At 55.2% G+C, this 19852-nt stretch overlaps 3 protein-coding genes across 8 annotated transcripts; 1 reads left to right on the top strand and 2 right to left on the bottom strand.

Annotated features, from left to right (window-relative positions):
• Positions 1-809: 809 nt before the first annotated feature.
• Positions 810-5321, bottom strand: Cfl1 (cofilin 1). The gene is made up of 5 exons (XM_077797966.1): positions 5244-5321; positions 4175-4454; positions 1971-2278; positions 1669-1745; positions 810-1459 (listed from the first exon to the last, which is right to left on the bottom strand). Exons 2-5 carry the CDS (start codon positions 4175-4177, stop codon positions 1347-1349), a joined length of 501 nt encoding a protein of 166 aa, XP_077654092.1. The 5' UTR covers positions 4178-4454; positions 5244-5321; the 3' UTR covers positions 810-1346.
• A 353-nt stretch (positions 5322-5674) lies between these two features.
• Positions 5675-12315, top strand: Mus81 (MUS81 structure-specific endonuclease subunit). 3 transcript variants are annotated; one of them, XM_077797963.1, is made up of 17 exons: positions 5675-5748; positions 5864-6827; positions 6916-7090; positions 7262-7347; positions 7821-7919; positions 8083-8151; positions 8300-8385; positions 9447-9587; positions 9733-9828; positions 9923-10044; positions 10134-10231; positions 10785-10901; positions 10994-11089; positions 11242-11370; positions 11444-11547; positions 11980-12063; positions 12146-12315. In XM_077797963.1, exons 2-17 carry the CDS (start codon positions 6693-6695, stop codon positions 12210-12212), a joined length of 1704 nt encoding a protein of 567 aa, XP_077654089.1. In that variant the 5' UTR covers positions 5675-5748; positions 5864-6692; the 3' UTR covers positions 12213-12315. The 3 variants fall into 3 exon arrangements, with proteins under 3 accessions (XP_077654089.1, XP_077654090.1, XP_077654091.1); XM_077797964.1 differs by lacking the exon at positions 9447-9587 and adding an exon at positions 9351-9401; XM_077797965.1 differs by lacking the exon at positions 11242-11370.
• A 711-nt stretch (positions 12316-13026) lies between these two features.
• On the bottom strand, positions 13027-19793 carry Efemp2 (EGF-like fibulin extracellular matrix protein 2). Of its 4 annotated transcripts, none has more exons than XM_077797388.1 (11): positions 19752-19793; positions 18521-18638; positions 18245-18293; positions 17402-17608; positions 16740-16862; positions 16344-16460; positions 16082-16201; positions 14737-14856; positions 14522-14648; positions 14099-14294; positions 13027-13329 (listed from the first exon to the last, which is right to left on the bottom strand). In XM_077797388.1, exons 2-11 carry the CDS (start codon positions 18629-18631, stop codon positions 13168-13170), a joined length of 1332 nt encoding a protein of 443 aa, XP_077653514.1. In that variant the 5' UTR covers positions 18632-18638; positions 19752-19793; the 3' UTR covers positions 13027-13167. The 4 variants fall into 4 exon arrangements, with proteins under 4 accessions (XP_077653514.1, XP_077653515.1, XP_077653513.1 ...); XM_077797389.1 differs by lacking the exon at positions 19752-19793 and adding an exon at positions 19301-19674; XM_077797387.1 differs by lacking the exon at positions 19752-19793 and adding an exon at positions 18942-19066.
• Positions 19794-19852: the final 59 nt, after the last annotated feature.

Genomic DNA, 19852 nt, shown 5'->3' with positions numbered 1-19852 from the left:
ATTACTATTATAATTATTATTTTTGGTCCTGGGGATTTGACAGTTCTATGCCACTGAGCTACATCCTCCAGCCCCTTTTGGGGTCTCCCAAAGTTGTCAAGATTATAGATACATGCCACTGTCCCCAGCTCGATTGGGGTAGTTTTAAACTTCATATTACCTCAACTCACTCTGCCCTGGGCCAGGCTTCTTAGCTATTTGTGCCAGCTAGGCAGTGAAAGCCCGAAGTGTAGGCTGGAAAGAGCCCACAGCAATGCTGGCAAGAGGCTAAGGACCTTGGTTATATACAGAGAGGTGGGGCTACAGACACCCGAGTCTTAAGTCCTGGGCTCCACCTGGCTGGCCCCACCCTGCATGGACTCCAGCCAAATCTAGAGAAGGCCAAAGGCTAACTTAGCTTTCTGACTCAGAGCAGCCACTCAGCACTCATAAATTATGTTAATCAGCCATCCTAAGGATGAGGAGAGGAAAGATAACCCAAGAGAACCTTGAGGGTGGACAAAGTAGTTCAACAGAGCACTTGTAACCTGCACTGCAACGCACACCAGACCAGGGACACCCCACCTCAATAAGGCTCCAGGGGCAACTAATTCCGGTGTGAAGCTATTTCTGTTAGTGTCCCTGCATTAATAGCAGACATACCATGTGCTCTGCCACCCACCTGGTAACAATTGCAACATTAAGAGCACCAACTATTAGAAGGGAGCCTCAGAAAGTCATCAGGAAGACAAGGGGGTGGGGTGCAGAGGAGAGAGGCTGTTCCTTTCAGCACACCCCACTGCCAAGCCTCAACTAAAACAAACACCACATTAACAAGCCTTTTTATTGTTGTCTTTTTTTGTTTGTTTTTTGTTTTTTAATTGAAGGTCGCTTACTGGTCCTGCTTCCATGAGACCAAGAGAAAAGGGAGGGAACCAGCCGGCACAGGGAGGGATCATCTCCACAATATTCCATTTATACACAGAACTAAACAGACAAGCACAGAGTCACTATTGCGGTTAGGAGTTGGCAGCATGGGATGAGGGAGGAACAGGTGGGAAATAGGGGTGTCATTAAAAAAAATACAGGCTCCCCCCAAACTGGGTGCCTGAGGGAAGACTTGGTCTGTTTCAACCCAAGAGGAATAGAAGATCAAAAGCAGTTTGGGAAGGCCAGAACCGTCAGGGATGGAGGGAGGAGGAAGGTCCAGGGGGTGGGGGGGCTGTTTGGCAACTGGGGTGAAGGGAATGCCCTCCCCCTGCTGGGATCCCCCCAGCCCCTCCGGTCTGGCAGGAAGGGGGCAGCCTGCAACCCCCTAGGGCAGGTCTGGGGCTGCCAGATGCTCCAGGCAGGGGGGTGGAGGGGGCTCACAAAGGCTTGCCCTCCAGAGAGATGACGGCACTGCCCCCCAGTTTTTCAGCCAGGGTGCAGCGGTCCTTGACCTCCTCATAGCAGTTTGCTTGTAATTCGTGCTTGATCCCTGTGGGGAATAAAAAAGAGCATCTGTGAACAGGAAGCACTGGGGTAGGGGGTTTCTGTGGCTGGGAAGAGAAATCAAGAGCCATCAAGAGCAGATGGACGAGATAAGAAACCACCCAACAGGAGTGAAGATGGGAGGGGAAACCCCCTCTGCCATGTCATTCACCCCACCTGCAGCTGATACAGAAAAGTACACATTGTGGTCTCTACCTGTCAGCTTCTTCTTGATGGCGTCCTTGGAACTAGCATAGATCATTTTGCTCTTAAGGGGTGCGGATTCAGGGGCCCTAGAGACAAACCAAGAGTCAGGAAACTTGCCACCAGCTGCCCTCAGGCTCTGCACAACCCAGAGAAACACTTGAGCTAACCTCCAGCACTGAGGAAGTTTGTCAAGTTCCCCACTAACAAGTGTTATTTTACAAACCCTCCTCCAAATCCCCTCTAACTAGTAAGACAAAAGTCAAGCTCTTCTGAGAAAGGAGAAGACAAAACTGCCTGAATGAGAAGCTCACCAGAAGATAAACACCAGGTCCTCTTTCTTGCTCTCCTTGGTCTCATAGGTAGCGTCATAGAGGGCATAGCGGCAGTCCTTGTCTGGCAGCATCTTGACAAAGGTGGCGTAGGGATCATCCACAGTCTGGCCCACATCACCTACCAGGATCTCCTTGCCCTCCTCCAAGATGATGTTCTTCTTGTCCTCACTCAGGCAGAAGAGCACTGCCTTCTTACGCTTCTTCACTTCCTCTGGCGTTGAAGACTTGCGTACCTTCATATCATTGAATACCTTGATGACGCCATCAGAGACAGCCACACCAGAAGCCTGAGAAATGAAACCAGACACACCTCATAAGAAAAAGAATTCTGTAGAACTGCTCCTTACAGTCCCTCCTTTCTGTTCTCAAGAGATCTCTGTCTGGATGCCAAGTACAGTCCTTAGCCCTAGTCTCAAGGGATCACTAATTCTCTTTCCAAGGCAAGTCAATACTTTCCCACTCAAGTCACCACCAAAAAACCAAATAGCATACAACCACTGCATGGCAGCCATGGAAAAGACCTTCAGTTACCTAATTCAAAATCCCCTGTCACCCATCTTATAGGATAGCAACTGAAAACCTGTAAAAAGCAAAGCCTTGGCTGCACTGTGAACCCAGAATTAAGAAAACCCATGGGCTAAGAGTTTGGTTCCTACTCTTGGTACTCCATCTCAGTCTTTGGATAAAGGGATGCCTTTGAACTTCACAGGCAGAAGGACCAAACACCTGGGCCCTAGTCTCCAAAGAGGAAACCAAGATTCTACAATACTCCAGATGGGTCACCAACAGGTATACAATTAGTTTTGGCAAGCCCATCAGAACGGCTCTATGCAGTTATTACAAAACGACACTCTTCCCTTCAGAGATCTTCCCCAAACAAGAAAGGAATTCTAACTCCCAATTAGGACCCTGCTGGACAACTCCCTATCCTCCAGGAGTGGTTCTGGGTCCCAGAGTTGCTAATACCAGGCATAACTCTAGTTCCCAGCATTTTCGAGCCCTCTTTAAACTATGCTGGATCGTACTAGAGGAAGCTCTAAGGAGAGGCAGCGACAGTCCCTGGCGAAATCCGGCACCCCTCCCCCGCCCGCGGAACTGCAGCGGAAGCTGGCCACGTGACTCGGCCACTTCCGGAGTAGGCGGAGAAGAGATGGGCTAGGTCCGGCCCCCTCCCCAAGAGAGAAACCCGCTCGGGAAAGGCAGTGGCACCTCCAGGACCTCAACATCCAGAAAGCGCCTTTAAGGACAAGACTGTAGGCCTGTCAGCTACAGGCTGTAATCTGGGAGCTTACACAAGCCTTAGTTCTCGAAGCCTTCGGGCTAAATATAGGGGGCGGGACGGTTTCCGGGCGGTGCCCGCCTGGGTCACTTCCCTAAACTCGGCTCCACCCTCAGGCCCCATCCGGCAAAGCCAAAGGCCCGTTTGTCCGGAGCTTTCAGCCCCGGTGGACAGGCTTGAATGTATGCGCACGCGCCGGCCGGTCGACAGTGCTGTTCCAACTCTGGCCGGCGGTACAGACGAAAACCCAGTTCGCAGTGCGCGCTCGCTCGCTCCCGAGTAGGTCCACGGCCTCTAAGATCCACTCCAAGCCTTACAGTGCAAGCCCCTAACCGTGGGCCCGGCGCCCCAAACAGGACGCCGTCGACATAGCATCCCCCTAGGCACCGCGCCCCCGCCTCTCCCGGGAGCCGGCATTCCCTGCCACCTGCTCCCGAGACAGACCCGCCCGCCGAGGGAGGGTAACTAAGAGAAAGGAACAGCCCTTGGGTGGGGCGCGCGCGCCGAGACCTCTCGCGCGCTTTTCTCTGGCCGCCCCCGGGGCAGGTTTGGACGCCGCGTGCTCTGCCGGGGGCGCGCCCTCGTGAAACGCGCTACGCCGGCAGCTTCGCGAGGGGCGCGTACCCGCGAGCCCCCTCCCCCACGCCCGGTGTCCGCGCGGGCGCACCAGCGGATGGGGGAGGGGAAAGGAGTCCAGGGGGCGCGCGAGCGACGTCCCAGCCGGCCCTTCCTCGCTCCCACGGGCGCGCACGCGCGGGCCATCGCCGCCCGCCCCTCAGTGTGAGACCCTCATCCCGCCTGGGGCGCTGGGGGAGGGGTTGCCGACATCAATCCCCGGTGACCCCCGCGCGCAAGCGACCGATCCGCAGCCGCCTCCCCTCGGGCACGGTGACCTGCCGCTCACCATGTTTCCGGAAGCGAAAGGAAGACAAGAAGAGCCTACGAAGACGAGAGCCGCCGCAGCTGCTGCCGGGATCCGACTGAACGCGGCCTCTCCCGGCCCCTTCCGTTTAGTAGGAGCCGCACAATGAGGGGCGGGGCGAGCTTCCGGCGCTCCCCGAGCGGGCCGACGGGAAATGGAGTCCAAGGGTCCTGCGCCGTCGTGGGGTTCTCTGGGTAATAGTCTGTCGCATGGCCCACCACCCTGCTCCGCAGTGCATGCGTGGAAATGTAGGCCGAGGCAGCTGAAGGGGTGGAGACATGGCGCGGAAAGTGAGCCCATTGGTGGAATTTCCCAGGAAACGTTCTGATCTGAGCTATAGTCCCGGCGCTGCGTAAAATGACCTGAAAACCTTTCCCTACTAAACCGTTCCCCAGTGAAACGGTTTTTCTACGACCCATCTGTCACTTTCTGAATCCCTTAGTCTTAAGTTTTTATCTGGAATAGAATTTTGCTTCTCTGAATCGAAGCAACTATTCATTGGCCTGGAATCTCGTCCTAAAGCAAGGAGAATCGCAAGTATAAAGGTGTCCTAAATAAATATTTGAGTACCTTTCGTATGCGAAGCCACTGTGGTCTCCGGAGGAAAGGTCATATGCAACTTCAACAAAATAAGAATAGGAGGGAGAAAGGCCATTAGGAAAAATTTGAAAGGGGAGCTTTGTTCTTGCTTAAAGATGTTTGTAAAATCCATTAGGCAAAAAAGAGGGGAGGCGAGGATTTGTGCATTCAAGAATTCTTGTGCCTTTCACCATATAGGGAGAAGAGGGGAAAGATACCAAGCTAGATTTGAACCTAGTTCATAGGGTTATGGCTATTCTGATACTCGCAAAAAGGAGCAGGACCTTAAGGGTAATTAGAGTGGGAAGCTCTGGGAAAATTTCGTTAGCCTAGAACAATGGCCATGACTTCACATTCTGCAGGAAAAGAAGGCAAGGTCGCGAACATGTCAGAAGCAAGGGGAATTGGCGACCTTAATCCCATTAGCAGAATAAAGAGTGTAAATGGAGAATAGTGCCAGGGAGTGGGGTACCTCACAGAGCATGCCGGGGGTTGTAGTCGGGGACACCCAAACGCACCGCCGACGAGCCAAACTCCTGGAGCTTCAGGTAGAGGCGGTAGTTCGACTCCGCCTCCCCCAAGCGGGGGCGCTTCAAGAGGCTACTAGCACCGCCTTTTTAGAAATTAGCATTTTCCCAGAGCAACGAGGAGGGGGAGGGGGCTTCGCAGTTACCCTGGAGAGCTCTCCGCCCGCCCCCGACCGCGGGATGCCCTAGATGTCCTTATTAGGACAAGAGACCAGAGGGGGTGGGGCCAGGCCGAAAGCCGACTTCAGGCTCCTTATAAGGCCTGGTGGGGAGGGAGCCGGGAGCCTGCTGGGGATGCTACACGGCTGGTAGGCGGAGTCTGAGGGGCGGACCTGAGGTCTGGCGCCCGCCTCTCTCCCAGCAGGCCCGCACCTCCCGACTTCCGGCAAGATAGCTAGAGGCCTGGGCGGGGAGCGGGAGGGGTTGCTTCGACCCGTGTCCTGCTCCATTGTAAGTGTCCGTCAACCCGGAACCTCTTCTAAGGGTCCTCAATCCACTCGAGGATCCCCCACTTCGAATGAGAGCCACAGAAGTGACGAGTGTTCTTTTCTACCTTTGTCTACAGCCGGCTACGCGAGATCCGACCACGTGCCCACCTGAGGCCTCCCCACTTACTTGCCAGGACTGGCGGCATCTCTTTCTTACTGTCTTTCTCCTACTTTTCCTCTCCCTCGGTCCACCTAGCTTGGGCTTTCTGTGCACATCCCCGACTTCGCAGCCCCAGTCACACTCACTCGCCGCACACGCTGCACACGCAGGGTCCCGCGGCTCCGGATCACTATTTCCTCAGATCCTTCGCTCTTTCTGCCTTACCCTTGGGTCCTCATCCCTTGCACGCCTTCCTAGATGTCCCTCCCACAAATATAATTACACTCACTTGCCCACACCCCCTACAAATCTTTTCAAGTCCAGTCTCTGTCCAACCTCCTTTGCAAAGGTGAGGCTGAAACTCAGACCTTGGAACAGCCAAATTAAGGTTGCTCCGTTAAGCGCCGCCTCAGTCTGCCCTCCCCGTCGCAGGAGGCGCTGTCGGTCTTCCTATTGCTTGCACAAGATGCCCCTGCTCACTCATTGGAGAGGGGTGGGAGGAAGGGGCGTGTCAAGGCTCCAAGGCCTGGAGACGGCGGGTCCTGAAGGCTGATCGTGGACTGGGGGAGGGGAGGCAGCTTAAGCGAAAGGTGATAGTGACCGCTCTCCAGTTAGTCGCTTCCAGTAGTGCAGGGGCGGGGAGGGCGGCAGGAGGCTACCCTCCAGCTAGTTACCCTCTGGGGCCACGTGATTAGACAGGTCCCGCCCTCACACTACCCCCAGCCAGGTGTTCCATTCCCGACCCCAGAACTGGAGGTGCCCCAGTCTCACGGGCTCGAGGCGCCAGAGGATCCGCCCTGGGACTCATGGCGGCGCCGGTCCGCCTGGGCCGAAAACGGCCGCTGCCGGTTTGCCCCAACCCGCTTTTCGTACGCTGGCTGACCGAGTGGCGGGATGAGGCGGCCAGCAGGGGGCGTCGCACGCGTTTCGTGTTTCAGAAGGTGGGTTCCAGTCAACTGGGAACAAGTGCTGGCGGAACCAGACGACCTGGCCTATCCTGACCTAGTTCCCTTCCCCTACCCCTGCCAGGCGCTGCGCTCCCTCAGGCGGTACCCTCTGCCCCTGCAAAGCGGGAGGGAAGCTAAGATACTCCAGCACTTCGGAGATGGGCTCTGTCGTAGGCTAGATGAGCGGCTGCAGCAGCACCTAGCTTCAGGTGGTGATCGCCTCCGGCAGGAATGGGAAGATCCTCCGTTTCCCCCAGGTGCAGCCTCTATCTCGAATACTTAAATTTCGAGATTCCCAACTCCTGTCCTAGTTGCTGTTTGACTTGGGGCTAGTGATTGGCACTCACATACACAAGCAGACTGCATCCCAGACCTCGCGACTGCCAGATTTCGTGTGATGCGGGACTCGTTTTCTTTTGTTCCCACAGATAACCCAGCTTCTGGCTCATCATCTGGAGAGATGCGTCCAACCCAGAAAGGGTCACCTGCCCATGTCCAGGACTCTTCCATGCCAGTGAGGAAACGGCAAGGGGACTGGGAAACGAAATGGGAGTACTGCTAGTAGGATTTCTTGATTTGAGAATGTTAACAGGCCTTAGTCCAAATCTCATGGGTGATGCCTGGCCTAGGGCAAATGACTTATCTTCTCTGAGACTGCGATTTAGCTGCAATGGGAATATTGACAACAGCTGTAGAGGAAATTCCTTAACTAAGCTATTTAAGGGGGCCCAGCCCAGGAAGTAATGGGGCTGCTGTTGGTGTTCCTGCTCTGCAGTGGGTGGCAGAACTGAGGCTGGGCCAGGCAGCTGCCCCCTGCTCTGCAACTCTGCACTGTCCCATCCAGATTTGCAGGGGGTTATTCAAGAAAACTGGAGGCAACTGAGGGACTTGCTCAGCACCATGAAGTCAGCTGAAACAGCCATGCCAGGAAATGAGCCGTCAGTGACTTGCCAGCATTTGTGTTCAGAGTCCCTATGTTCCTTTCAGGTTCTTGCCCAGCCCCAAGCAGGAGGCTCAGGTGGCTACTGGCCAGCTCGGCACTCGGGAGCCCGAGCAGTTCTGCTGGAGCTCTACCAGGAACACTTGGTTAGTGCCTGGACACACTGGTAATAGCTAGTAGAGGCAGTGGGGGTGAGGGGAGGCTCCTGGAAGTGCCTTTCTGGGTAAGGTGGGCAGAGAACATCCCTGTCACTTTGGCAGAGTGAGGAGGAGCCTCAGCACTGAACCTACCCTGTTGTTTCTGTTTGAGAATCCCGCAGGCCGCAGCTTCCTAACCAAGGAGGAACTGCTGCAGAGGTGTGCCCAGAAGGCCCTCAAGGTGAGCACCAAGGTGGAGGAAGACAGGTGGAGCCCATCAAACTGCACTTCATGGCAGTGAGCAGTGGCATGGGTCCTGGCCAGCACCTGCAGCCAGCTTAGATTTGTAGCACTACAGGCTCTCTGAGGGTCTCTTTCTCTATCAACAGGTAGTCCCTGGGAATGCTCAATCCTGGCCAGCTCTCCGTTCCCTCCTGCATAGGAACCTGGTCCTCAGGACACGCCAGCCAGCCAGGTGAGACCAGATTCAGGGAATACAGGAGGCAGGGACAGGATACATGTGATATTCTTGGTGAGTCCCTACAGTTGCACAATTTGCTGTTGAGGCAGGGAAAGACTGGCCTTTCCCACAAGGAGCCTACACTAAGCTGGGAGGCTGAGAAAAGAGGATTGCAAGTTCAAGGCCAGCCTCGGCAACTGTCTCAAAATATAAAAAGGGTTAGGGATGTAGCTCAATAGAAAAGTGCTCCTGGATTCAGTCTCCAGTATCAAACCAACAAAGGAGCCCACACTGTTGGAGTACCAGGAGCATGTGAGCAATGGGGGGCAGCAGGGGATGGAGGATGGGTGCCAGAGTTATTACAGGAGCTCAGCCTTTGCCAAGGAGAGGGCATTTAGCATGTCTTAAAATTTGCTTTTCTTGTTTGTTTGGTTTTGGCAGTGGGAATTAAACCAGAGGGCCTTTATCGCTGAGCTACATCCCCCAGCCTTTTTACTTTATTGCATCTATTTTGAGACAGGGTCTTACTCAGTAGTTCAGGTCCTCTCTAAGTTGCTGAGGCTGACCTTGCACTTCTGATTCTCCTGCCGCAGTCTCTGGAGTTATTAAGATTACAGGCATGGCATGTATTAAAATCTGGCTGATAGGCCTCCACCACCATATCCCACTTTCTGAGATCCTAGCTACTTGGTAGGTTGAAGTGAGACTCTAAAATTTAGCAAGAGGCAGACTCAGAAATTTTAAAAAGCTGGGAATGAGGCTTAATGGTAGAGTGTCCCTGGGTTCAATCCCCAGGGCAAAACAAAAAAAACTGGGAGGGGACTCATAGGCAGGTAGGAGGGAACAGAACGAGCAAACAAGGAGAAAAAAGTTTTTGCCTGTGACATGTATTACACAGGGCAAATAACAGTAGGCAGGCCCCCAGGAAACTGATCTGAGAGACAAGAAGACAGGGAGCCAGTGGACTTGTTTTTGCACAGGGCTGCCAAGATGGAGAGAGGCCCGCCTAGCTGGGTGACAGCCTGCCAGATGTGAGTGAAGAAGGGAAAGCTATGTTTGTCTCCTCCACCTCCCAGGTACTCACTGACCCCAGAGGGCCTGGAGCTGGCCCAGAAGTTGGCTGAGTCAGAAAGCCTGAGCTTACTGAATGTGGGCACTGGACCTGAGAAGCCCTCTGGGGAGGAGTCAGCAGTGCCAGGAGCAGCCTCAGCTGAGCTGTGAGGAAGAAAGGGGGGGCAGGGCAGAAATGAAGCCAACACCACACCCTTATCTCTATGATCTACACCTGCTGCCCTACCTTCTATGGGTTGTAGGGGGATGCCCTGGGAGTTCTAGCCTCACATAGAGCCACCCCCTCCATAGTGGTGCCAGTGAAGGAGGGGTCCATCAGCCACTGCTGGAGCTGAGGCCTAGAGAGTACAGGGTGCTGTTGTGTGTGGACATCAGCGAGACCAGGGGGTAAGTAGAGGGGGGAAATCCATGAAGATGATCAGAAGATGCTGCAGGGTAGAGCATACTGGCCTGATCTTGGTCTCCCTCCCTGTTATTTCAGGGCAGGACATAGGCAAGAGCTGCTCCGAGAGCTACAGCGGATGCATGTGGCCCATACAGTGCGCAAGCTGCACGTTGGGGACTTTGTGTGGGTGGCACAGGAGATCAGGCCCAGAGACCCAGGTAAATGGCTGTGGATGGGCAGGCATTAGAGGCAGGCCTTGGGGAGAGAGGTGGGACACAAGCCAATGGGTTCTTTGACTTCTTGGCAGCCAGACCTGGAGAGTTAGTCCTGGATCACATCGTGGAGCGCAAGCGCCTGGACGACCTGTGCAGTAGCATCATCGATGGCCGCTTCCGGGAACAGAAGGTTCCTTTGCTGGACCTCCTCGCCTTGCTTTGCACCAGGGTCACTGCCTCGGCCCAAAGGCAGCTGGGGAGCACTGCTGCGTGTTCTCAAGGCAGAGCCCTCATGGCATGCAGCCACGCCCCATTAAAGCTGCTGTAGGCAGCTCCAGGTTCAGATCCCCTCAGGCCACCAGGAATATAGTGAGAATAGAGGATCCTTAGCTGGGCCAAGGAGCACGTTAATGACCCCCTCTGTACCTAGCCCCTGCAGTCTTGGTTAAACAGGGCCCAAATGTCTGCAAATAGAAATGCAGAGACTGTGCCTTGGTCCCTGCTGCTACACTGATCCTAGATCAGAGGCCACATAACCCAAGGGAGGCTTGAAGGATGGGCAGTGTTCAGAAACAGAGAAGGGCTTTCCCACAAGTCACAGCACAAGCTCGGGTGTAGAGGCTCTCTGAGATAGCAAAGATGAGGAGGCTAACTGGTGAGACAGTCACACAAATGTGACGTGATAGACAGCCCAAGCACGTGGGCTTACAGGCCTAACCATCTGCTCCTGTCTTCCTCCCTAGTTCCGACTAAAGCGCTGTGGTCTGGGGCATCGGGTGTACCTGGTGGAGGAGTATGGCTCAGTCCACAACCTTAGCCTTCCTGAGAGCACACTGCTGCAGGCTGTCACCAACACCCAGGTAAGCCACGAGGCAGGGCCAGGCTTTCAGGGGATATGGTCTATGGTGGTTCAGGCCAGGATCTGCCACTTCCTGTGGGTCCTTTTCACCAGGTCATTGATGGCTTCTTTGTAAAGCGCACAATAGACATTAAGGAGTCAGCTGCCTACCTTGCCCTTTTGACAAGGGGCCTGGAGAGACTCTACCAGGTAAGCAGATGCACCTGTCTCAACTGGTCCCTTACCTGGGCCATCACTTCCCCAAGGAGGAAGGGCTGGCTCACTGAGGCCTAGGACTGGGAAAGACTGCTGGGGGCTGACCCTTAGAGCTCTAGCCTGGCCTTAGTCCCCTCTTCCCTCAGGGACACACCCTACGCAGCCGTCCCTGGGGAACCCCAGGGGACCCTGAGTCAGGGGCCAGGCCCTCCCCAAGCCCACTCTGCTCACTCCTCACCTTCAGTGACTTCAACACGGGAGCCATCAAGAACAAGGTACTGCCTCTGCTCAGTTTTTCTTTAGGCATCTTGGCCCCCACCACCTGACACATGCCTTCCTCAACCTCAGGCCCAGTCTGTGCGTGAGGTGTTCGCCAGGCAGCTGATGCAGGTTCGTGGAATCAGTGGGGAGAAGGCAGCAGCCCTGGTGGACCGATACAGCACCCCTGCCAGGTACATCCCTGGATGGCCTTCTAGGGGTCCTCAGCCCTTGCCCTCCTTGCATGGAATGTAGCTTAACTTGTGCTTTTGGAGAGTGGGCCTGGCTCCATTGGACTGTGCAGAGCCAGAGTTGGGCAGATTCAGCTGAACCCAGGGTTGCTTATGGAGGTTGGTCAGCCAGGACTGGATGATGTCCCAGATACGGGGGAGGGTACATATGGTGCAGCAAAGAATGCTTCCTGGAGGAGAGGGCTGGGGGGGAGCTTTTGCTAATTCTGTCCCAGTGTTCCCAGGAAGCGGGCAGGGCAGGATGGAGCAGGACCAAAATGCCAGGCACAGGAAGTCTGCTGTGTCCGGACCTCCCCACCCCAGGTTGACCCTATTCCTGCTTTAGTTCTCATTGTGCTGGCTCAGATAGTCAGCCTTCAAATACCCCATCCCCAGCCTCCTGGCTGCCTATGATGCCTGTGCCACCCCCAAGGAGCAGGAGATGCTGCTGAGCACCATCAAGTGTGGGCGTCTGCAGAGGTGAGAGTGGGAGAGAATCTGAGGGAGTCTGGGGCCTGGGTCACGCTAGATCCCAGCCAACCCTGCCATTCTCTTCCTGTAGGAATCTGGGACCTGTTCTGAGCAGGACTTTATCTCAGCTCTACTGCACCTACAGCCCCTTGACTTGAACTGCAGCCAGAGCCAGAAGCCATCTGGCTCTCCCCCCCACCCCCAAACTAGCCAGCCTTTTAACCAGGACTTTTGGGGCTACAATAAAAATCTTGATGTGTTTGCAGACTTATGTATTATGGAGGCGACACTAGGCTCCAGGGCCCTTGTGAAATATGCAGCAAGTAGATGAAACCATATGGTCCTGGGTTGTTTTTTTTTTTTTTTTTTTCCTTATGCAGTGCTGAGAGTGGAACCCAGGGCCTCCCAAGTGCTAAGCAAGCACTTTACCACTAAACTACACCACCAGCCTGTCTAGTGTATTTTAAAGCAAGCTTCTCAGGACCTGGAGTTCCCTGGTTAGGGAGATGGAGTCAGTGGGGCATTGCAATTTTGAGTCTGTATAATCAGATGGTCCCTGACCATACAAAATTTCCTTTGGTAAGAGGTTCTGCAAGTTGGAAAAGATGAAAAACTACCCACTGGTTGCCTAATTTTATAGATTAGAAAACATGCCCAGGAAGCTACCTAGGACTTATTCCATACCTAGTTTGAGGCACAGCTAGGACTGGAACCCTGGGCATTCTGTTACTGTCTGGACCAGGGTTTCTCAGCCAGATCTAAAACTCAGCTGGGGCCCAGGATCTGCATGCCTTATTACCTTCTTCTCCCTCAGGGTGACTGAAGCCTGTGACAGAGTTCCCAGCTCCCATCAGTGGAGCCCCTCAGCCTGAACACAGAGCCCCCATCCCCCTCTAGGTAGGCTTGGCCTGCCTCCCATAAGCCCAGCCCCTCCTCCAGGCTGAGGTTACCCACCACCTCAGCCACCAGGACTCCTTCTTTCTCCCTTTATTGCCTTTCTCTTTCTGCCCTTCACAACATCTCCCTTTTAGCAGAACAGTCATTCCTGAGCCCCAAGCTCCTTGGCTGCAGGGAGGGTAGCTCCTCCTCCTCCCTTGCTGCAGGTCCCTCCCCTCAGAAGGTGTAGGCCCCCACGAAGATGGTGAGTCTCAGTACAGAGCTGGCCCGGTAGCTCATGAGGGAGTTCATGGTGACCATCTCCAGGTCCAGCACGTACTCCCGGGGGCCCGTCACTGGCCGGGCGAGGACCAGCATGGCGCTGACGTTGTTGATTTGCTGCAGGGCACAGTGGGTGGCAGGAGATGTAGACTGTGTCAGCCCATGTGCCAGGACCCTACCCCAGCATCACCTCCCTCCCTCTGGCTGAGAGGTGGGGAGACAGTCCTGGCCATCAGGCTATAACCCAGGTTCTCATCTGGCTCTGACACCCTGACTGTCTCCTCTCTCCTTTACCCTGCCCTCAGATTCTCCTCTCCCTGCCCTTTTAGGTAAAATTACCTAACAAGGGTTCACACTGATGATTCAAGACCAGGTGTGACTTGAAACTGATGGGGACCTTTGGTGATCCAGAGCAGGCAGATTCCCCTTCGAAGTTTCAAAAAGAAAAGCTCTAACACCAATCGCCTCATCATGCTGAATACAGCACGAGGACCGTGGGTCTGAGACCCTCTCACTGTTCAGTGAGCCACACACAGACCCCCACCCCTACAGCTTATTAACAGAGATGGATTTTTGGACCCCTTCACAGAACTCTGCCTCTGTCCTATTTTCATGGGTGAAGAAATTGTGGCCAAATAGGAAAGCCAGTCCCAAGGTCTCAAACCCCAGTGCCCAAGGGCCTGTTAGAATTGCCTTTAACATCTATAATTTATACCTTAGGAATGTAGAATGCCCCCTGGCTTCCCAAGAAGTCCTACCTCCCAACGGGGAGCTTTGAGAGGAGAGTCTGGGCATAAGTACAATCTAGTTTCTGTTGAGGGCTTCCTGGAATTCCACTTTGGAGTATGCATGTCAGTTGAGGGGTGGGAGCAGAGGAGAGCCTTACCCTAATGTAGAAGTCCCCCTGTGAGTTTCCAGCACGAATCTGAAAGGCATTGTAGGCGCCAGGGTAGACAGAAGTCGCCTGAATCTGGAACACATCTGCCGGCACGCTCCGCTCTGAGGTGATGCTCATGTAGCGGTGCACGATGGATGAAGGCTGCTCTCGACACAGGGGGTTGGAGGCAGGACAGAGGCAGCGGCTGGAGACCCCCCAGGTGGGGGAATATGAATGAGCTCCTGGCCCATCCCCCAATATTGCCCAACCCGGAAAGGAGGGACTCCCAAGAGGCTCTGCCTACTTCTGCTATAAGACTACAACTCCCACCAGTCCTCAGGGGCACTCACCAGTCCAATAAGATGCCAGTCTGCTCCACAGCCCTCTGGGAGTTTGTAGTTTTTGTGAAGGCAGTGCATTGAGCTTACTTACTTGTCTGACACCTGGACATAGGGCTCCAAACAGCGGTTGGTGTCCACACAACGGTAGCCCCCATGGAAGTTGACACAGGTTTGGGCCTCAGAGCACTGATGTGCTCCAGACTCACACTCATCAATGTCTGTGCCAAGAGAGGGGGGCTAAGAATCGGGGGCTTTAGACCATAGGCCTGACATTACTCTGCCCACCCCCCTCCGGGGAACTTGTACCTTGGCAGAGGCGTGTGGCCAGCAGCTGGTAGCCCTGTGGGCAGTGGCACGAGAAGCGGCCTGGCTCATTGACACAGCGGTACTGGCACAGGTAACTGGAGTAGCTGCACTCATCAATATCTGAGGGAAGGCAGGGATGAGGACTCGGGCCATCCTCATAACTGAGTCTCACAAAGGTGTACTGAGAGCCCATTCCCAAGTTAGGCTGAGTGTGGGAAGAGAGGACAAGAAAAGCTCTGCAGATCTCAAGAGGAAGGTAGAGGGTTCAAAGAAAAGTCTGGGTATAGCTCTGTGGTAAGAATTCAGCATGTGTGAGATCCTGGATTCAATCCCCTACACCACCAAAAAGAGGAAAAAAAGAAAGGTCTTCCTGCCTTCTGGCTCACAGCTGTCTCTTCACCCTAGGACTGTTCGTACACTAAGTGGGGTGGACCCTGGGAATCTGGAGGCTTGGATATGAATCCTACTGATTTGGGGGGAACTTCAGTTTCCTTGTCAATAAAATGAGCAGTTAAACAAGTCCTGAAAGTGCAGCCTGCTCTAGTTTTCAGTAATCTATCATAATTCCTGCAGTCCACAATCAAGCCAAGCACCCAGTCACCTCTGCACACTGTGAACTACACAGGCAGGGTACCATTTTTCTGGCTTTGTTCCCCTCATGCTGCCAGGCACCAACAAGGCTGTATTCCACAGTGAAGCATAATATAAACAGAGACCATGCCAGGTGACCTGGAGTGAGAAATCCAGGATAGAACCCTGGCACTATCTCACCCTTGCTGTGTGAACTTCGGCAAGTTACTTAACTTCTTAGTGGGAAAATGAAAGTCACTGTTTACCCAGGACTTATGCTTATTTTCTGCAATCCTCCCACAAACCTGGAGAGAGATATCAATGTCCTCATTTTGGAGAAAGGAAAAAATCATACCCACCTCCTAGATTAAAAACAGGATGAAAAGAGGCCAAGTATATGAGGAAAGTGCCCAGAACAGCCTAGTTCTCAGTAAATGGTTCACTTTTTAAGATTTGATGAAGCCTGTTATTGTCTGACTTCACCCTCCATACAACCCATTGTATAGAAAAAACAGGCTTGGAGAGAAGAGTGACTTGCCCTAGTGCAGATTCAAACCCAAGTGGGCATGACTCCCAGGAAGAGTAGCACCCACATCCTTCTGTTTCCCCAGTGAACTTCAGTAGGGACCTAATTGCCTTCCCCACCAGCCTAGCCCAGAGTACATAGGAAATATGTGGCTACAGAGGATAGGACATTAAAGAAAGGACAGTGTGGCCAGATGCTGCAAGGCCTGGGGAACCAATGTAGGAGCTGGGACAGGGGTGGGATTCTCACCACTGCAAGAGAAGCCATCTCGGTGCAGCTCATAGCCCTGGTGGCAGCGACATAGGAAAGTCCCATAGGAATTGAAGCAGCGCTGCTCACATGGGGCCCCCATGTCACACTCGTTCACATCTAGAGGTTCCAGGAAGGAAAAAACAGGAAGGGTGAAAGCCAAAGAATGGTCCAGAGCCCCCACTCCACCTAGGCTGGTCAGGAAGGAAGCTCCCTGACCTCACACCTCCCTGCCCAGAAGCCTGGCCTGGCCCAGCCTCACCCACACAGGAGCGGTTGTTGGGCCCCAGCTGGAAGCCTGGCTCGCACTGGCAGCGAAAGGAGCCAGGTAGGTTCACGCAGCGGTGCTGACAGTAGCGGTAGCGGCACTCGTCTATGTCTGAGAAGGAGGGAAGAGCACAGAAGTCAGGTGGGGCCCAAGCAGGCTGGGACTTAAAGGCTCAGCACCCATAGTCCTGTTTGTGTCTAGGGGGATTGTGTCAGCCAGGAAACACCCACATACAATCTTCCGTGTCTGATAACAGGAGGGCACAGGTGACAGGGGCCTAGGGGTGGGCTGGAATAAGGGTCAGGTGCTAGGACAAGAGACAGGTGAGAGTCAGGTGCTAGGAAGAGAGCCAAGCCAGAGAGACAGAGAAAGGTTGCTCCCTGAACTCACCCACACACTCAGGCCCGATCTTGCGGTAGCCATCAGGGCAGGTACACTGGTAGGAGCCAGGAAGGTTATGGCAATCCTGGCTGGGCCGACAGTCATGCAAAGCTTGGGCACACTCATCCACATCTGCAGGAGATCCCACATGCCATCAATCATGAGTGAGACACCTCAACTTGGGAGGGTGACACAAGTCACATGCCACTCACATGGACACATGGGTGATGAGTGACCCCCAAAAGAGGAACAGATGAATTAGACTGTTCAAGCAGCAAGTAAGAGTCCATGTGGGGGCATCCCTAACCTATGACACCCATCAGGGAAGCTCAGGAAACAAGACCTCGTCCATACTCTACCCTCCTCGGGGCAACACTGACTCCAGGATCCTCCCCCCCCCCAGGCCTATGGCTCCCAGGGGTGGGGTCCAGACCAGAAAGAGGGCAGGGACAGAGACTGGGAGGCAGAGTTTTTGCATGTCTCTGCAGGAAACAAGGCAGGATCCTGGCGGGACAGTGGGACACGCACAGGGCCTGCCACGGTGAGGACGTGGATAAGGATATGGATGGCTCCCTGAAGAGTCTTTGAGCAAGGGAGGAAAATGAGGTCTGAGTTTTGAAGTAGCTTGCTGAGAAGAAAGGAAGCCTGGATGCAGAGTGGTCCCCACTCACCCACACAGCTCTCCTGTTCGTCGGGCTCATAGCCTGGCGGGCAGGAGTTGGGGTGTTGAGCAGGGGGCACTGGTGGAGGGGGTCCCTCGCCATGTAGGTCATTAATAACAGCAGCTGAGCGGGGCAGGCACAAGTAGCCCCCGTAGTGATTGATGCATTTCATTTCTCCCTTGCAGGCCTCAGGGATGGTAAGGCACTCATTGACATCTGCAGAGAGGGACCTGTTAGACACAGCCAGTCTCTTGGGCTGGCTCTGGAGGGAGTGGGAGGCAAGGAGCCTAGCATAGTCACCTTTGCACTGTGATTGGGTAAGGCCTTCTCTCTACTCAACAAGCCAAGCTGCCTGCTCAGGACCCCTCCCCAGTTTCTGCCAGGGCTGGAGGTAGGACAGCTGTTCCCACTATTGCCCACATTCTCCCACCTCCAAGTGACTCTCATCCTTTCTCAAAGCTCTAGCTTTCGCCTGGACCAAGAGAGATTTGCAGGCCTCTGACCCACCCCTATGGACACTGTCTTCCCAGATTTCAATGGGACAAAGAGCTGGCACAAGAGAGTGGTTCAGAGAGGATGTACACAACCTGGCCCCTCCTGGCAGGGCCTTATTGCTGGTTGGTCTATTGTGGGGAGGGGTAGAGGCAGAATTTCCTGAGTTTTTTGGAGAGGAAAGGGCCAGCCTTAGGTGAGCTGGCTCCCAGGGAATCAGAGTCAGCCTGGGTCCAACAGGACTGGGCTGAGAACAGGACCCTGAGGTCCTATTGCAGCTTTTGAAGGTGGTGGTGTCCTTGGGAAGCAGAATTTCCCTTTCCGGTTCCTAGGGGTGGTTTGTCCCCCAGGCACACTCACCCCGGCAGTGCTGACTGTCTGGGTCCCACTCATAGCCATCTGTGCATTCCTGGAAGGAACCAGAGGTAGCCATTGATCACCCTAGATTTCTTCCAATCGGCCAGGCCAAGACAAGGGCCTGAGCTCCACCACCCTCCGGCCTGCTCCAAACAATGGTGTCCAGGTCTTCCACCAACCAGGGGAAAGGAGAATTTTCCCCAGCAGCAGCCACCCCAAGATCTTGGTCTCTCTATCCCTGCCCATCCCATCCCAGGCCAGTGGCCCCACTGTCCCCACCGTGTAGCTGTCCGGCTCCTCGGAATCCTGGGGAGACGCTGCCCCCAAGAGCAACAGCAGCAGCGCCCAGAGCAGTAGTGAACCGGGGAGGCAGGAGGCGAAGGGGAGCATCCTGGGGCTGGGAGGTGGTGGGCAGGGGTCAGGGGCCTCGGCCATGGCACCCCCCATATTCTGTCTTGGGACTCGGAACCCCGGTCCCAGCCTTCTCCAGCTCAGGACCATGTTTAGGGCCCTGAAAGCCTTCCGGAGCTGGGGGCTGACTCCTCTCGCAGGCCAGGGTCCCAGGCCCACCGCCCGGGGCCGCCCCGCCCCCGCCTAGTGCCTATCGGTGTGGGCCGAGGAGCACAGGCCTCTCGGCTCTGCGCTGCGCCGACTCCACGGACACTCAGGCCTGCGCCCTCCTTCCACGACTGCCACTTACTTGGGCCCGCAGCGACCAGCTACTAAGCTGACTCCAGCAATGCCTGCGGGCAGACGGACAGGCGGACGGCGCAGCTCCCTGGACGCGCGGCCCCAGGAAGCGCCCCCCGCCCGCCCGCCCGCCGCGGCGCGGCCCACCCCGGCGCCTCCGCCCGCCCTTCGGCGGATTCCTGAGCCCGCGCCAGGGGGAGGGACCCCGACCCCCGCTTCTCCGCCCCCGGCCGGCCACAGGCCCCCACCCGATCCCCCACGGCGTCAGCCGGAGCCTACTCCGGGCGCCCGGCCATGGTCCCCCAGTGCTAAGTCCTGGGGCCATTGGCCTTGATGCCAGGGCCCCATCAAAAATGTTATTCTGCGCACCTAGACTCTACCCAGTCTGTGCCTCCAGAATCCCATCCTATGCACCCACTCCTTAGTCCCGCGAAGCACGCAGGCTGACTCTGTGCCTCCCAGGGTAACTGGGCACCTGGACCCCCACTTGATACTGGTCTGCCACATCCTCACTCTAACTCGCTCCAGAATTTTATTCTGTGCCCCCAGACCATCACACTAAGCAGTCCCAAAACTTCATCCAGGCATGAGACGCTCCCAGGCACAAAACTGTCCATGTCTTCATCTGCCCTCCACCCCAGGCCCGCCTTCAGCCAGGTGGTCTCTTCACTCCTCACGGCCTTCCCCGCGCCCTGCGTCCGCAAAACTACAACAGTTTGGGGGCTGGGGCGGAAGTTCCCTTTTGGACCAAAATGAATGGAACCCCCTGAGAAGGCGGGCAAGCCTGAACTCGGGAGCGCAACGTGACTGGGGACAGTACCAGCCGCTCCCCGACCCTCCTCCAGCCCAGGCCCGTGGCACAGAGCATGCCTTGGGGGCGGAGTCTGGGCGGATCTGGCTCCCAGGAAGGGGCGGGGCCTC

The sequence above is a fragment of the Urocitellus parryii genome, chromosome 4 (genome assembly GCF_045843805.1).
Source record: "Urocitellus parryii isolate mUroPar1 chromosome 4, mUroPar1.hap1, whole genome shotgun sequence".
NCBI lineage: Eukaryota > Metazoa > Chordata > Mammalia > Rodentia > Sciuridae > Urocitellus > Urocitellus parryii.
The sequence above is the reverse complement of the archived record's forward strand: the minus strand, read 5'-3'. Positions and strand labels throughout refer to the sequence as shown.

What these genes read in the sequence shown, in the direction of transcription:
- Efemp2 (XM_026396629.2), bottom strand. Translation starts at nt 18,742, where the DNA reads ATGGTCCTGAGCTGGAGAAGGCTGGGACCGGGGTTCCGAGTCCCAAGA. An exon ending in CGAACAGGAGAGCTGTGTGG is followed by an intron (nt 16,863 to 17,401) that starts GTGAGTGGGGAC and finishes GATCTCCTGCAG; the next exon opens with ATGTGGATGAGTGTGCCCAA. An exon ending in AGGGGGACTTCTACATTAGG is followed by an intron (nt 13,330 to 14,098) that starts GTAAGGCTCTCC and finishes TGTGCCCTGCAG; the next exon opens with CAAATCAACAACGTCAGCGC.
- Mus81 (XM_077797963.1), top strand. Translation starts at nt 6,693, where the DNA reads ATGGCGGCGCCGGTCCGCCTGGGCCGAAAACGGCCGCTGCCGGTTTGC. An exon ending in TCCAGGACTCTTCCATGCCA is followed by an intron (nt 7,348 to 7,820) that starts GTGAGGAAACGG and finishes TGTTCCTTTCAG; the next exon opens with GTTCTTGCCCAGCCCCAAGC. An exon ending in GTGCCCAGAAGGCCCTCAAG is followed by an intron (nt 8,152 to 8,299) that starts GTGAGCACCAAG and finishes CTCTATCAACAG; the next exon opens with GTAGTCCCTGGGAATGCTCA.
- Cfl1 (XM_077797966.1), bottom strand. An exon ending in GACCTGGTGTTTATCTTCTG is followed by an intron (nt 1,746 to 1,970) that starts GTGAGCTTCTCA and finishes GTTTGTCTCTAG; the next exon opens with GGCCCCTGAATCCGCACCCC. An exon ending in CATCAAGAAGAAGCTGACAG is followed by an intron (nt 1,460 to 1,668) that starts GTAGAGACCACA and finishes TATTCCCCACAG; the next exon opens with GGATCAAGCACGAATTACAA.